Here is a 17,808-nt window from a genome sequence, read left to right as displayed (position 1 = left end):
TATCTGCAATTGTATCAAATTATTCCTACCGTAACTAAAAAAAGGTGCTGCTTAAGTTGGTTAACAGTAGTTTATGATCGACGTCGATTACAGTACTTCCAAAGGCACAATTGTAACGTTTGGAATGTTCGAAAAGCGATAAAAGTCAAAGCAAATAAAGCAGAAGTACAAACTGTATAAATTATAGAGCACTTCTGATTTCAATTTTAAATATTCTGTTCGAAATTCAACAGAAAGGCGCAGGCTAGAGCAGGTAGTGATGGTGATTTGATTCCATTTTGACATTTACGCCTTAGAAGGAATTTTTATGCTTAACATAGTACAACTCCTTGGATCCATTATCCAAGCTTTAGCACATATAATAAAGCGATTGGTTTAAAAAACCAATAAAATGGTTTAAAAATTTACGATTCTGCACACTGATTCAACGCTTGCGATTAAAAAATATCGAGAACGCCAGAAATACGGATATAAGGAAACATAAAGATAATAAGCAAACAACAATAGCCAGTAGAGGAGATGTTGGAACAACGTTAGTGATTGAATAATCTGCAGCGATTGATCTTGAATGCCGTGAACCGGATCCTACAAAGAAAAGTTCAAATAAAAACTATTCAGATGTTTTTGTAAAATTTGCAAACTTATGCTAATAGTAGGCTACAAAGAATAATAAAGTTAATGTAACTCGACTCACCAGTCATTAAGAATATTTCCAATGGACCTGCCGATACCATTTTGTCGGGGTCAAATTTCAACCGAGAAATGTCAGTAGATAGATTAACAGCTGCATTGCCATCTTCCAATGGAGGAACGGTATCCACTACCGCCATGAAGGGTTTACCACTTTGTTCAACAGCTTGTCGAGTTGGTGAGTTACTTCGTTTTTCAGCAGTCTAACAGATAAAGTATTAGGCATATTAGGTTACAGTAACCAAAAAATTCATCGATATTAGGAAAAGCTGTGGCTATACTTTTTAAACGCTATAGAGCCGGTAAGAGCCGGTCTTAATTAAGTTATTCAACGTTGAAGACTTAGGCACAATGAACCAAATGCAATAGGAGATTTTAACTAAAACGTCAATTATCCTGTGTGCTTCGGATAATGTAACGAGAAACATGCGAATCGTTTCGAACCGGAATGTCTTAGTTGGGCACCAACATTGAGAATTTTTGCTTGGCTAACCGATGCAAGATTTAAAAACAATCTTGAGATAGTAACATAATCGTTCTCATTTGTGTAAACACTGGCCAAAACTGTGAACGTTGTATGTGCATTAGGTTCCCTTTTCGACAAATCCTATAGGTTCCCTTTTCGACAAAAAATGCTGAAAACGACTTTAACACAGCTTACCCGTAGTTTATGGAAAGCAGCGCTTGCTTCACTCCGAAGTGTAGCTTGATGGTTGGTGTGAGTGCTTGCCGTCAGACTACGTTTGCCTCGTCTCGATGAACATTGGGGTATACATGCATCAGTTTCGCCATCACAAACACTTACCTGTGGATAAATGGAATAGGTTTGTAAAAACGTGTGCTGTTTATAGGATGTCTGTATTTGTATTAAACGGTTGGGATTATTGTCCAATGACAAGAAGAGAATTTTTAAATCGTTGGAGCAAAATGTTTTGTTTATAGTGACTCTATTCCAACTTATGTTACTAGCAGGACTTTACGCAAAGTTTCATTAGAATATAACACTGCAAACATAAGCTACATCGCAAATCAAACCCCCGCAAAGCTATTATATCTTTCTATTTACGGTGCAATGAATGAACACGTTTTCAGCCACAACATCGCGTCCAGTCCAACCGAAAATTCGAACAGAAAATCTTCCTGATCTGGATTGTCCATTAGATAGAACAGTGACAAATGGACTAACTGGACACCTGAAAATAATTTTGTCATGTTAAAGATCCGTACACTTAAGATTAAGGCACACTGCGTGAAATATTAATCCCCCCATATAATTTTGGAGAATACCAAAAGCAATTAGCCTATTGTTACCTACTTTTCGCGAAACAGGTACGTCAGGGGTTCTCTCGTACTCTGCGATGACGTCACGAAGCAATTGTCCATTACCAGCACTGCGTCATCGGAAGGAAGGAGGTCACGTGATCGAAGGTCCACCGAAACGAAGACGACCTCTCCTTCGGAGAGACTGACCAGCGATGATCCCTGAGTGGGGAGGAGGGGCCGCTGGTAGGTGGAGTCGCGGAACAGAGAAATGTCGACGTCAAAAATTCCGCTTGCAGTGACCAGTTCAATTTCGCTGAAAACAGATTGTCCGTTACGGCAATTTTCAACGGGTTCGAACCTATAGTAGCTCCCGAGCACGAATCCTTATAGTTGGCCCCAGCGCCCAATGTGGTCGATTGCAATAATAAAGTGGGCACTGGGAAATTAAATGGCCAATTGGAGAGCGTTGGATACCTGGTGAACAGGATTGTCTCATTGTGAATAATCTTTGTGGTTTCAGCAACTTTTGGCAGACACTTATATTTGCCGCAAAAACAATTTGCCTTGTTTGAAAACTTTTGAGTTAAACTTAAAGCGGTCGAAAACTTTAACGCGCTACAAAATAATCTGCTTTAAAATTATACTCAGCTAGTTCATACAAAAAACACTTGCAACTGATTTTGGAAAAAGTGACTTTATATGCCGAAAATATCTTCTTCCTTACAGATCTATTTAGAAATTTGGCCTTTGCAATTACTATTACTTAATCATGTTGAGCAATTTACCGTTTGTATGATTCTATGGAAAGAGGACCGTCCGCTGCTGCTGAGGAAGAAGCAATGACGTCACGCTGATAGACGCAAGTGAAGTCAACTAAAATGACGGTCGAACGAATTCTTTTATCATCAGCTTGCCATATTACTTGATTCCTGATTCTGTACTCATTCGGTGTAACCTAAACAGTTTTTTGTAAAGTTTTAGACAAGTACGAGTACAGAAGCTTCTTTCAAGCAAAGTAAAGTGCAGAGGAGGTGTCGAAAAGCGTTTGAACGTCGTGTGTCAAAGACTTGGTGTGCCAACATTTTATTGTGCGTAATAGTGGTTTGTGTCATATAATTTTATTAGCAATCAGAAAGTAGGCAGATTAGTGCATGTAGACTCGTTTTTAAGACTACTACATAATAACAAACATAATCAAGTAGCAAAATTCTTTAAATTCGCAAATCGTTTATAGCGTGGCATCAGATGTCATCTCGCGTGCCAACCTTACGTTGTTAAACCCACGGTTAGAGCGATAAAATACCATATGAAGAGACAGAAGAGCAAGAAGAAAACGAACGTATAAAACGAAACACGAGTTGAACAAAAAACAAGAAAGTTTAAAGTAAAATGAATATGAACGCCCACAAAAAAAATTGTTTAAGACAACAAAAGTTGAACAACAATTGATTCTGGACGAAGAATAAAGTAAAGAAAAATGATCAAGGTAGTCGGCTGATCAAGTGTAAAATATAAAACATACACATCGACTTACCTCCATCGTCGATCCACAAGATGCATCGATGGGGGAAGGAACGATGACCAGGTACCAATCGGTTGTGTTGAAGTAATCAATGTACGACACACAATCAGGTGATTCACGTGACGCCAAGCTGACGTAATTCGGATCTGTGCTAATAAGGCCCTCGTCTGACACCACGCGGCGATCAAAACCGACGATGATACTTTCCGAGCCACATATAAGGTCAGGTCCAGCTACAGAAAAAGTTATTTTTTAAGTCAAACTAGACGTCAAAGCGTACATTGCTGCGAAGTTAGTAAAGTGCACCCAAAGATAACGAAAAAGTCATTTTATATAATATGATCCTAAACCACAATATTAAAAATATTAAAATGAAAAATTTGAGTTATTTTGTAGGTGCACTTTAAGATATTTTTAAGAAAAACTATTTTAAGCAAATAAAAAACGAATTCAGTCGATGCGGTCATGCATAAAACGCTCAGAAATATGTCAATGTGTTTTCTCAAACGTACCCAACTATTCACGCTTTAAGTCCCAAAATACGTTAGAGAGGCTCAGCTAAAGGCTGATTTCGCGACTTTTGAACATCATTCTTTGTGATCAAATAAGTTTTGAATCTCAGTTTTAATCCTTTTATATATTTTTTAAAAAAACGGGCGTTAGGCTACATCATTGTAAACTCCGCAAAAAAACCTTGTAACAATCACACTTACCATATTCGCAATGTTTTCCCATCCATCCAGGTCTACACACGCAGTGGTACAACCTGGTGAGGTAAAAATTTCGTCGGCATGCTCCTCCGTTTTGACACGGATTGGGGGTGCACTCGGCAATACAGTCGCTCACGTCACAGGCGATCGTTTCTACTGCGTCACCAACACAAGTGTCCGCAAAGTCACCAAGGCAATCACGTGACCTTGTCCAGTTTCCGATTCCTGAAAGTAGATGTTGTTTTTTTGTTTTACTTCAAAGGTTATGGTCTTAGTTTGTTTAGCCACAATTATGGACATTTTCAGAGCTTTTGAAGTGGCCTGTTTAAAACATACCATGAACACTAAGAAAATTGTTACGAATTTTAATTTAGATATAATTCACTCCAGCGCAAGAACTCTTAAGGCGGTAGAACTGGGCCTTCACTATTCAACATCATTTGCAAGTGTGAGGTGAATTAATTAAGCAAGATTTTGTATTGCCAATTTCCAAAGCCAATGATTTTTCGAACATGTATTGCATGCATGCATAAAAACTTTTTTTGGAGTTTAAACTCTAAACTTACCGCAAGAGGCGCTACATGTACCCCACTGTGACCACGAATTCCACGACCCACAACGCCCTCTAGTGCATTTTTCAGTTTCCGACCCGGAACCAAGAGCCAGGCACATGTTTGGGAAATCTCCGAAACACTCCCTAACTCTTGTACGCTTTCCCTCGTCACAAGTGGCTGAACACGACGACCACGCCCCCCAATCCAGCCAATAGGAACACTGACCAAGGGAGCAGTTCTGACTTTCGGTGCCTTCATAGAAGCCCAGGATGCTGCGTCGTATCTGAAAGATGAAAATTAGTATGGTCAAATATTTTGTCTTTTTAAAGTTTCAAATATTTGTTCGATTATTTAAAAAAGACGAAATTTTGTAGGCTTAGGCACAATGCTTCATTTTTATGACATAGTTTTGTTCCAAGTGTTTTTAAAATGTAAAATACGCTGATTCGAAGCCTTTCCATTGCTAAGAGCATTTTTTAACCTAGTCTTTTGCATATTAACTTGAATGTAATGTGGATAAATACTGTAGTAATTAAATGTTCTGAAACGCCATACGCACATCATTTTGGTCCCAATGTACCCTTTATGCAACAATTTGCTACAACGCACTTACATTTTGCTAATATATTGGCGATATTTTAAGACCATTGCAATATTTCGTTTGCAGTTGCCTTTGTGTTGTGACGTCATGTTTTACTAGATTGTATAATGTGGTAGGCTGCTATACTCCTATGTGCATTTTGTAACATGATTTTGTCGTAAACGAAGGAAAAACGTTAAAAACCCAAGCTACAAGGAGTCTGAGTGTTCATGACAGGAAATTTGAAATACAGCGCACTGTAGAAACCAAACATACCACGACATTCCTTCCGTTCGCTGGGTTAGGATCTTCGGCTCCGATATCACAAATCTCAACGTTACCAGCCCCACATCTTCGAGTCCTTGTTGTCACCCCCTGGTCACATGACTCTGAGCACTGACCCCACTGGGACCAACCTGACCACCTGGGGCAAGGGGTCACATCCACACATGACGAGTCTTCAACATACCCAGCATCGTCACATAACCATGGAAAATCCCCTAAACACTCCCTGTTCCTTTCACGAAGCCCGTCGTTACCGCACGTGACCGAACAGCCACCCCACGGGCCCCAAGAACCCCAGCTGGGACATTCACCCAGATTGCAGGGCACTGACGCAGTTGCGGGTTCGTCATCGGGGCACGGGAAATCCCCGACACACCCACGGGAGCGAGTTTGTTCTCCACGACCGCATGATTTGCTGCACTGACTCCAAGCGACCCAGTCATCCCACTTGGCACATTCGCCTAAAGTGCAGCCCTATGAAATACGCAGTTGCAGTTAGTCTTGACTCTTGACTTTAAAAAGAACTAGAATCGTTCAAAGCTATGAGTTGTGTCAGAGGTAGATTTACATCCTGAAATCCAGGCCGAAAATGCACATAAAATGTACTTTATTGTGAAACCTAATGTTGAGCTTCTTTTCAAATAGGTTTTTATAAACGTTTTCGGACATTTTTTCTGCTGAAAAACTGTTTCAATTGAGAATTACTGCGTAAGTCTTGAGAAATCTCCTAATAAAGCACAAAGTATCAGTTTTGCGCAAATGTTTTTTTCTGACCGGCGATGACGAAAACTAGTCGCTCCAACGTTTGAAACTAAATTTTAAACAAAACCTACCTCTTGCTCACTCGCGTCACCAGGCGGGCAAAACTCAATCGAGAAATCGCCCAAACAGTCACGTGATCTTCTTCGTGTTCCTTCGCCACAAGTTCGGGTACAACTGCCCCATGCGGTCCACAAGCCCCAATATGGACATTGCCCCAAGTTGCATGGTTCCTTCTGTTCAATTTCACCCACCAAAGGACAACCCACTTCGGCCGGAAAATCCCCCAAACAGTCGCGAACTCGAAAACGTTCTGAGTCGCCACAGGAGGCCCCACAGATCGACCATTGGCTCCATGGGGACCAGTAGGGACAAACACCAAGATTGCAGACTCGGTTTTGGTCGGCTCCAAGGCCATCTTCAGTTACTGGACAAGGAAAATCCCCACTGCACTCTCGGCTTCTTTCCTGAAGGTAGATTTACAAGGTATTTGTGTGATATTAACATTTTTAACGATTGTTTTATGGACACACTATCACTGTTGTTTCAATGGTTTTTCTGCCAGTCTGGAAACTCTCCAGACTTTAAGCCAAATTATTTAAGCGGCAGATTGCATTACGTAAATGGCCCCGAAGAGCAGTTTTAACAAAACTGTTTTGCATTTTTGACTACCACAACATAATAATCAAATTTTACCCTTCTTACATTTAGTTTGAAGAAGCGAGCACCAAAAAAGCTATATGCGAATAACCCAAACCTTTTTCCTACGTTCAGTAATTCCAATTGGACATAAAAGTGAAATGAAATACCTGGAATCCATCCCCGCATGTGAGAGAACATTCGCTCCAATCGCTCCATTCCAGCCACACGGGACATCTTCCTAATGTACACGTTCGGGTTTCGGAGTTTGGACCAATCAGCGTCCCGCAAGCATCCGGGTAGTCCCCTGTGCAGACACGGTCACGTGACTGCGATCCTGCAAAATACAATCGTATTTGTGAGGCTCCAACGCTGGCCAGAAAGCGTTCTATGTGTGACACAAAAACGTTTCCAAAAATTGCTTCACATCACTGTTCAAAGAGTTACGCAGTTATCATACCTAAGCTGAGAACCTACCAGACTACTTTTTTAAGTATATAATTGTCAAAACGTTGGACAACTGTTTTTGATCTTCCATTCTTGCAAAAAATCTAGCACTTTAAAAGTATCTTCTGCCACAGTTAATAAACCAAATTCAGACAACACAACGCTGAACGGCAGGACCTCATTTTCATGCTATTGTCATCAATTATATTCTGATTGTAAACCCTTTTGTACTTGCATAAAAACTAACCTCGGTCGCAAGTTTCCGAACACGTTGACCACCGGTTCCACGGTGACCAGATTGGACAGCGGCCAGTCCGGCAAGTTTCAACTTCTTCGACTGGACCCTTGCACACTTCTGACCCAGGCGCATCTCCGTCGCAGAATCGGGTTCGTTTTTTCGTGCCACCACCGCATGTCACTGTGCAGCTAGTCCAAGTGGACCATTGTGCCCAACCAGGATTCTCTAAAAACAACGTGTGAATAATCTATTGCAGATATTTTAACGTTTTAATGACTCTTCCTGTATCTGTATAAGTGGTAAAAAATACCCAACTATATGGACAGGGATATTGAAATTGTATTATTTAAATGAAATTATTGTTTTTAAACTCGTTTTGTAATTTTAAAGCATCACTTCATGCGTAAAACCGGACTGATTATTATCCTATACTCGAAAAGATTTGATTTTTGTTTCCCTGAATTTCGTTTGTTAATGAAATTGTACCAAACATTACACTTTGTTTAAATTGAGTGAAAGTACTGTAAACAGTATGACAAATAACAAATATTTACCTTTACACGTCATTGTGTACGATGTGCTTCTGGCGTCAGTTGTTCGATTCATGCTGGTTTTAAGAAAATAGAAATAAAATCCGCCAGAAATGGTCCTTGTAATTCCAGCACACAAATCTAAACAAAAACGTACAGCGTTTCAATAGTGTGATTATAAATCTGGTATATTAGGCTTTTGGTGAAACCTTGTCATCCCTATTTGTTTTGAGAATGTATGTTGATGACCACTGACGATACGGTAAAAATCTGTTTAAAGGTTTTTGCATCGCATCAAAAGACACCGAATCACATTAAAAGAAAACTTAAAACGAACTACAAATATCAGTATGTTTGTATTTATTTATCACCTTTTCCTTAGTGCCAACATTTAAGTAAATAAATATAACCATTACAACCTCGTTTGTTATGTAAAAAGTAAACAATAACAAAATCCTTAAATCCATTTCATTGTTTTTTTGCAATACCGCTTTTATTTATATCGTAATTGGTCTAACATGTATACTGACCTCTGAACATTGCGCATTGTTCTTGTCCGGCTTCTTGTGTGAAGGCAAATTGCAATTCCCCGTTCACAAACAAATCTCCCTGCATTGACTCTTCCTCATGTATTTCAAACGTGCATTTGATGGGAACTGTAATTAATGCAAAGGTTCGCAAATAAATTGGATATTTATAAAAAGACAATTTGAGGAATGGTAGCTCCGATCTGGGTTGTGAGTCCAGCTGGATTGGGGCTTAAATTCGAAAAAAGGGGATTGATCCCGGCCTGACTTGATACTCGACAACATTTATCCCGTAATTTCACCAACTTTCGGCCATATAATACGGGCTTTGCGTTTCAGGCTTGTCCTTTCGTGTCCGAGCCGAGTTCGGGCCAGACACGCTTACAACTCTATCTCCGAAAATACAGTTTTACGATCCTTGAATAATTGACTCTTGTAAGCTTACAAGTTGGCGACCCTGATAAACCAAACATTTCAAATAGCGGATTTATTATATTTTGTCATAATGACTTGGACTAAAAAGTCGTGCCTCTGCAACAACATTGTCCACAACGGTTTCCATTGAAATAGATTGGTAACACGATTATTAAACAAGGAAAGAGTATATAATTACAAACATGTGTTGACTTCAAAACGCTTGTACGCTTGCAATTTCTTTTGACATACTTACCAGTGCATACATCAGTGTTGCATGGTGCTGATTCGGAATTCCCGCCATTATTGCAGTCTCCCGAAACGCACGAGCGCACTCTAGTGGTGGTGCCTGTCCCGCAACTGCGACTGCACTGAGACCAACCGCTCCATAAACTCCAACCAGCAATAGCAGATTCATCAAGACCAACTGGATAAAAGTAATAAAATTACATAGTTTTGTTTCTTCACTCAATTGTGCAGTAACTGCTTGGTATCTGCAGGTGTATAGTTGGGACCAATATTTGAAAAAAATCCGAATAAGAAAAAAAAGAAGAGAATTCATATTTTAAAGCACCATTTTGGCCTTCCTTTAACAGTTAAAACCTTTTTTTCTTTTTGACTTTACTTTTTGAGTATATATCTATCTAAAAAGTGTAATATAAGTGGTCGTTTTCTCGACAAGAAAATGAAGATTGAAAAATGCACAAGATAGTACATACCGTCACAGTTTTTAATACTTTTTTTCACCTCATAAAACAGTTTTTCAAATGACCAAATAGTCTAATATCAATCAAATAAGGTATCGATTATTAAGCATTGTATTGCTGTATAGGTTATTGCAAATTTTACAAACCTTCAAATAACGTAAATGTGTTTGACAACGCTTCGGTAGAGATCCAAGCTGCTTTTCCGTTGAGAAGAGTTTTGAAGGAATCGTCGCGGTTTCCCCAACCAACACAATGGTCTGTGCAGATGAAGTTGCCTTTCTCTATACTAAGGCCCGTCATAAAAACTGGATTCTGTAGAAGATAAAATAGATTTATCGGATTGACTTTGTGCGTTATTTCTTCCGTAAAATAGTGTCGATTTCCTTAAAAATTAACAAGGTAAACGTGAATTTGTTTTGCAGAGTAGTAAGGACTTAAGTAACTGAATTCACGGTTTTCATAAGAATCGACTAATATTGAGACATTAAACGCTTTCAGTAAACTAGAAATGTAATGCAAAAATATCCAATACTAGCGATGTAAAATTGCCAATTAAATTACGAAACAGAGTTTTAACACGCAGTATGTCTTTATAGCCTACGACAAACTGTATTTGTTTTCATATAGTCTTTGAAACATTGCACGTTATTGATTAAATTACCTTTAAAAACATGCCGAAGGAATTTACTACACCCAAACTGAACTCTTCATTTGTTTTCCAACCAACCAGAAACTTCTCTTCTGCAAAAATGTTGATGTCGCCTAAAGCACAAGATGACAGGGATTATAACTAAGACGTGGATTGTGTTACGTAATTGTAAAGTCGTTTCAGAACAGAAACACGTTTTTGGACGGAATTGGATACTTGAAATACATTTGATGTAGACTATGTGGATACATATATCGCGGTGCTTGCTGAACTTAAACATTTTTGCCATTGCACAAAAATGATTTAGACATGTATACTAACACATGTGCAGTCCAGGTATTACGGTTTACAACACAGTAAAATGTACCTTTCCTTTCTTACTACTCTTACATAAGCTGTGTTGATTAATAGGAATTTTCAGAGCTTTAAACCGCTTAATAATACCGAGCAACGGGTCTAGTCTCTATATGACACGCATTAAAATCGTTGTTAAAATGCGTATGGTTTTTTTATTTGTCAAAAAAACTAAACAATTTAACTGTCAATATTTTGGCATCTTGAAATCGATGATCGTTATGCAGCGACTGATTCTACCTTCAAAGAGCCTTGCCATAGCCGGATCCCTCTCAGTTTTGCCGTCGCTGTTGGTTAACCACACAACACTATCAAAAGCTTGTTTCCCGGTGATTTGATCATTTTCGTTGTAAATTGTCATGAAACCGACGCCTTGACCCGGGCAGCAGTCACTAAACAGAACGAAAGAAACATTTGTTACGTTCACAAACAGTATATCGTTCAAGTCGAGGTATACAAACGGCTAGACTTGAGGTGAGCCATAATCAACGAAAGGCTAGATTAGAAATCCTGTTAGCCTACTGTTAGTGGTAAAAATAAATGTTTCCATTTTTTTACTTACGCATCTTGAGCGTTGAATATTAGTTTCCATCCGAAATCCGCCTCTGCTAGTTGACCCAACTGTGCAGTGGAGAAACCACGTCCATTACCGTCAGCTCTGTCAGTTAAAAAACACACAGCATGTTTTTTAGCGAAAAAAACGTTTTATATGACAATATCTCATAAAGGCTTTGAAGTATTATAGCAGATCTCAATTCAGATTAACGGTTAAAACACTTGAATTATTTACATGAATGGACATGAGCGCTTTTTTAGGACCAAATGATTGAGACCGCGGACCCAAAAATGTGGTTCGAACTAGCCCCGGAAGTAAAATTACCCAATATAAAATTACTACACAATTGTCCTGAAGTAGGCCTGTTTATTTTAATGCCCGAACCCTTTTTGAAAAGTCCTGACAACTTGGAACTCTAATATCGGTAGTGGTGTGATTCAGCCGGGTTGCACCGGTTCTATAGAACCGTCTTACGAAATTTTATGAGACCAGCAAACCGGCTAGCATTACTGGTTACTGTCGATGGACTTTTTTGTAAAAGAACCAGCTGAAAAATATGACTTTTGTGACAGAACTGGCTGACAAAAAAGTTGAATTCCACCACTGAATATCGGGTATTACAAACTTTGTCAAATTGGGCAAGTGGCCATATAATGAATTAACGAGGTTTCAACTTGCTCGCTCACTTGAAAAGTAGAGTTCCAGCGACCGAGTCTCCGATGGAAATTCCCTTCGGATAAAGATCCGCGGCACAAACCGTCAGAAACTGGTTATCGATTGAATGGTAACCAACTAACTGCGCTAAGGCATGAGAACAACCCCATGCATCGCCTAAAACACAGCAAAAAAACAGAACAACTTTGGTTAGGAACATACAATTGTACCAACAGCATTACAAAACCAGCACTTCAGGCCAACTTAATTTTAATAAAAAATAACATACTGCAATAATGGGGTCGAGTACATGCAATTTTGGGGCACTGTAATGCAACACGGTACGGTTCCAATAATATATATTTATTTTAAAAAAAATATTTGGTATTTTTTATATGTTTATCAAAACGACTTTTTTAAAGACCACCTATACAAAATGCCAATTGCACATCAAGATAGGTTTCTACTTTCAACAGGTTGCAAGTACCTGTTTAACAATTAAATAACCCATTAAAAAACCATTTTGTTGAATTTGTTATTCCATCTGTATTTGTTGTGAAAAATTGGCGCAGGGTTTCAGTGACTCGTACCTGAAGTAACAAACTCCTGTCCCGGAATTTGATATGAAGTGCTTTTCACCTTTCCGTCATCGCTGACAAAATACAATTGTTCGCCATTGGTTGCGTTTGCGAAGTTGTCAATTCCAAACACACTGAAGTAGGCGGCAAAAAATCCTGCTCCGTAGGATAATCGAAAATCCCCAACAGTGCGATCCTGTATAAGTAAACCAGCACATTAATTTAGCTTTACTTTGTCACTTGCCTGCAGCCTTTAAATAAGTATTTTTTGGCCAGAAATGCCGATACTGCCCATATATATGTGCTGAACGTTCACAAAGATATTTTTCACCAAAGTCATAAACAGGAAAAGAAAAGGTTATGGAAAGTCCTTAAACATCTTAATCTTATCTCCATGTACTATATCACGACCATGATTTTTTCTCTTCTCCTAGTTGAAAGAAAAAAATATGTGCATACCGTCTGCTATGCGGAAAGAGAACTGTTTCCTGACTTGCAAGGTAACACTGACGAAGTTCAAAAATACTTTTGTGTTTGAAAACACAACACTTAACCGTTAACGATGCCAGCATAGTGTCAAAAACGTTTTACACTGTTTACAAGAAAAGTTAAAACCATCAATAACCCTTCAAACACACGAACGGAAAATTACCACTCTCTTGTTAGAGGCAAACTCTTCAGACCGATATGCTTTTCACAACTAGATGTGATGGTAGGTTACCGCGCTATAAATAGAGGTTGGTTTTTACGATGGACCGATAAAAATATTCATACTGCTATGTTTGTGTCAGTATTAAATGAATGAATTGTGCGGTCACGAAATTGTATTTAACCAAGCATAAAGTATCCTTCTCATCTTTGCTGCAAACCAAAATTCTTTTTTGCAAAGCTCAATAGAGCTGAAACTTTTTTTTACCAGATAGCGTAAAGTTTTACAGTAAACACAATTTATATTCAATGCAAAAAAGTAATAGTAACATAAACTTATACTTACTGGGACTGCTATGGCCGATTTGAGTTGGGACGACCACTTTACACTTAAGTCGCTTCTATAGAACTGTAAGTACATCTTCGTATCTCTGGGTGGATTTTCGCCCAGCTAAAGCATAAAAAACAACATGATAAATAAAGAAGACCTTTTCATAGCTTTTTACTAGAAATACTTTACAACCTTAGTATCAATACCACCCCAGCATGAAAGCGCTAAACGACAAGACAATATTGATATAATTTATACTTTAAATTTAACATTAAGCCTATAGCTACGTATGCTTACATATATAGTTATTTGTAGCACTCGAGAATGGCATCTACTTACATACAGCAAGACAGCAAAACTTCCATCATGAAACCCATGTATTCCTGCCACCATTGCCGCCTCGCCGTCAACATCAGTCGTCACGTGTTTGTACGGCGAATGTGATTCGTCGAGCAATAGCACGTGACCTTGGCCGTTTACGTCGGTGATGCCAACAATCGAAAAATTTGCCGTGACAGGCTATAATGCAACATAACAAAAGGTTTATGCAGTTATGGTTAGATTTAGTTCTTTGCATTTAAATGCTTAAAATGTGCTAATTAAACCGCTTTGTGGGCATATTAGAATTGTAATTAGTCTCTCAAACAATTGAATAACGGACATTAGATTGAGTATAGCTGTTAGTTTAAATTTAGTGGATTTAGCAACATAAAAACCTTCTGGGCGTATGATGGTTTGGCTTGATATATTTCTTTGCATTGAATGCTCTACGTTTGCAGGATTAACCAATTTTATAAGCATTTGAATTATCTAGTCACTTCGAACAATCGCCATAAAGATTTGTGGTAGCTGCTTGAGGTTAAATTTGATGAATTTTATTTATTGATGTTTTTTAAATTTAAAAGTAAACAACCTTTACTCACGTGATAGTAAGTTCGCGGGGACACAGCACACTTTTCATAAGTGCACCAACTTTCCAATACATCTTCTACCCTGAAACCACCAGGAAAGGGAATATGACGTAGTGTGACGTTAAACCCTGCGTATGACGTCGTTGCTTGAACCTGCTCCGGTGTCTCGTCCAGCTGTTGATCATTCAGTAGTAGATCTGCATGCTGTTTCAATACAATTCCGAGATCAATAAAGTGATCCATTGCTGGTTCTCGTGTTCCTGTAAAAAAGGATGAAGTCTTAAAAGTTTTGATAACAAGATTTTAGGATTTTATTGTTACGGGCCGTTATATTTCACTATGCTGCAGTTGTTATAGGTGCGTAACAAAAAATAACATTTACTTTTGTTGAACTGGCCGCCTTGACTGAGGCAATAAATAACGCAGTGTAGAAAATAACAACAAATATTATTTTACAACGAATTTTAAGCTCATTACGAAAACAATTGATAAAAAGCAATCCTAAAACGAGAAAAACGAACAACAATATATTAAAACATAACATCCTCGTTTATGCTTTTAGCGCTTTGACTAATTTACTTTCTAAATTCGCCTCTTTACTAAATTCGCATGTTTAAAATGCATCGTACTTTTTACTAATGGCGACAAATTTTTAATTAAATGACCCTAATTGATTTAGCAAGAGGAAATTCACCTGGCCATATTGGTTCATAATATCCTGGAATATCAGGTGCCTGCCGAAGCAAATAATCCAAATCACCAGGGCACATTTTCATCCACACTACACACTCTTCGTCATCTGTGTATTTTAAGCCGTTTTCATCACTCGTTGTGACAAACAAAGCTACTTCATGGATTCCAGTAACAATCGCCTGTACCAAAAACAACTCGATGTATTGGTGTATTGGTATGTTAGGTTATTGGTAACGAATAATTTTGATGCAGTAGGATTTAAATAAACAAGCTATTGTTTAAAAAACATATTTCCGACGGTAATTAACTGAAGATGTCAATTATTGGCAAAATATGTAGCATATTATGTATGTATAAGTTTTTTTAACAATTATTTTTCTCAGAAATTGGTTTTTAGGCATTTGGTTTTCTTCACAATAAAATTCCCACTACTATATTAAACATTCGTGTTGTGACATCAGTGGTTGTAAGCTACACAAAATTGCGTTTAAGTGACTAAAACAACACTAACGTAAATAAAGCCCCCAAAATGCCTTTACCAAACTACTTAACTTATTAACCAATACAGTTTTCTCTCATTCTATTTCGTGCAACAAAAAGCAATTCAGCCGTAAATAATGAGATGCATGTTGGTTCGTGACAAAGATTGGAAACAAATTTACTTTTTATGGTGAAAGGTATACCTGGCAGTCTTCGTTCTTGTCACAAACATCCCGAGCTCGGAGAAAATTGGTTGCAACATTACCGATCTCAAAAGGTCGATGAGACGATTTAGGGTCAATCATAGAATGGTTAAAACGTTTGTAGGTACAGTTTTCTGAGAAATATACCATTATGGGTTAAAACACCTGCATCTATGTGGTGGTTGCGCAGGTACATGATAGTTGGCTATTTATAGCGGTGTTTTTGTAATTTTCGGTTCAACTCAGAATGGTGCAAGTATAGGCCTATATTTAGATTTACATTTTTGCACGAATGTGCTTGTAAATCTACACATACATGTAACTAAGTACACAAACATTGACGATATATCTTATCCAATAATGCTAACATAAAACTGTATAGTCTACATATAGGAATGTATTTTTAAATACACTATATATTTATCAAAAACAATTTAGCCTGTAATTATTATGCTTATGGCCTACCCTAGACTATAAACTAAAAGTCACACCGATTTTCTACGAAATGTATCCGCGAGAAAATTTACCTGCTTGACCCAAACAAGAACCCACGTAGAAAACGAGAAACCAATAAAGTTCCAACCTCATTCTGGGGCCGGTGACCGTTATTGCACTGCCCGTCGATAAAGCGAAATCAAACCCTACTCCTGTAACCGGCTATAGCTGGAGGAATCAATTATCTAAGAAGCGACACAAACTGTTTAAAGACATGCAAATGCAGATGTCAACAAAACAAACATTTAAACATAGTTATGCAGACAGGGAGTCGAACCGGAACTGAACCCGAACCCGCGAACCGGTTTGAGCGGTTAATTTCATTAAACCCGAACCGAACCCGAACCGAACCCGAACCGCTAATTACGATTTTCTAAAAACCCAAACCGGAGTTGAACCCTATATTTTGTTTGGCGTTGGACCCGAACCGGAACTGAACCAGTAAAAAATGCAGTCTGTTTTATATTTTGTGATTTAAAAAATAACAGTGCACGGTCAAAAATCGTGTGGGGTTTGATAAGGCCAGGAAGATGATAGGTAGAATTAAATTGAAACGAATGAAAATTTGAACCGGTTTAAAAACCGCAAACCGGTTCGGACCGGATAGTTTGCCCAAACCGGAACAAAACCCGAACCCGAAAATATTCATTTTTAAAAACCTGAACCGAACCCGAACCCTTAAAAACAAAACGAAGTGAACCCGAACCGAACCTGAACCCGTATGACAAGCGGTTCGACTCCCTGTATGCAGAAACAAGGCAGGGCCCTGTTATAACCAGGGAGTCGAACCGCTTGTCATATGGGTTCAGGTTCGGTTCGGGTTCACTTCGTTTTATTTTTAAGGGTTCGGGTTCGGTTCAGGTTTTTTAAAATGTACATTTTCGGGTTCGGGTTTTGTTCCCGTTTGGGCAAATTATCCGGTTCAAACCGGTTTGCGGTTTTTGAACCGGTTCAAATTTTCATTCGTTTCGATTTAATTCTACCCATCATCTACTTGGCCTTATCAAACTCCAAACTAATTTTGACCGTGCACTGTTATTTTTGACACGCCCTATAAGTGTTATCTCGCGTATTTTTCCAGTAAGCTGTTTTGAAAAAAGAATCACAAAATATAAAACGGACTGCATTTTTTTTTCTGGTTCAGTTCCGGTTCGGGCCCAACGCCAAACAAAAAATAGGGTTCAGCTCCGGTTCGGGTTTTTAGAAAATCGTAATTAGCGGTTCGGGTTCGGTTCGGGTTTAATGAAATTAACCGCTCAAACCGGTTCGCGGGTTCGAGTTCAGTTCGGTTCGACTGCCTGCTTATAACAGTATAGTAGACGTGTGGATGGGTTATGCAGAATCAATTCAAAGCTGCCAACTTCCAAAAATCGACCAAAACAACGAGAAAT

At 38.5% G+C, this 17,808-nt stretch overlaps 1 protein-coding gene across 1 annotated transcript; it reads right to left on the bottom strand.

Moving 5' to 3' along the window:
• Positions 1-56: 56 nt before the first annotated feature.
• LOC145229184 (uncharacterized) lies at positions 57-16,623 on the bottom strand. Its single transcript, XM_080094481.1, has 28 exons — positions 16,450-16,623; positions 15,923-16,056; positions 15,241-15,418; positions 14,559-14,806; positions 13,975-14,154; positions 13,651-13,755; positions 12,669-12,852; positions 12,111-12,255; positions 11,431-11,526; positions 11,109-11,260; positions 10,527-10,627; positions 10,012-10,177; positions 9,415-9,585; positions 8,748-8,873; positions 8,242-8,358; positions 7,697-7,912; positions 7,173-7,339; positions 6,438-6,830; positions 5,596-6,078; positions 4,752-5,022; positions 4,189-4,410; positions 3,488-3,708; positions 2,739-2,908; positions 2,006-2,266; positions 1,757-1,883; positions 1,352-1,495; positions 695-893; positions 57-585 (listed from the first exon to the last, which is right to left on the bottom strand). Exons 1-28 carry the CDS (start codon positions 16,508-16,510, stop codon positions 425-427), a joined length of 5,199 nt encoding a protein of 1,732 aa, XP_079950607.1. The 5' UTR covers positions 16,511-16,623; the 3' UTR covers positions 57-424.
• Positions 16,624-17,808: the final 1,185 nt, after the last annotated feature.

The sequence above is a fragment of the Phallusia mammillata genome, chromosome 5, assembly GCF_965637545.1.
Source record: "Phallusia mammillata chromosome 5, kaPhaMamm4.hap1.1, whole genome shotgun sequence".
Taxonomy (NCBI): domain Eukaryota; kingdom Metazoa; phylum Chordata; class Ascidiacea; order Phlebobranchia; family Ascidiidae; genus Phallusia; species Phallusia mammillata.
Note: the sequence above shows the minus strand (reverse complement) of the source record. Positions and strands in the feature narration are given on the sequence as shown.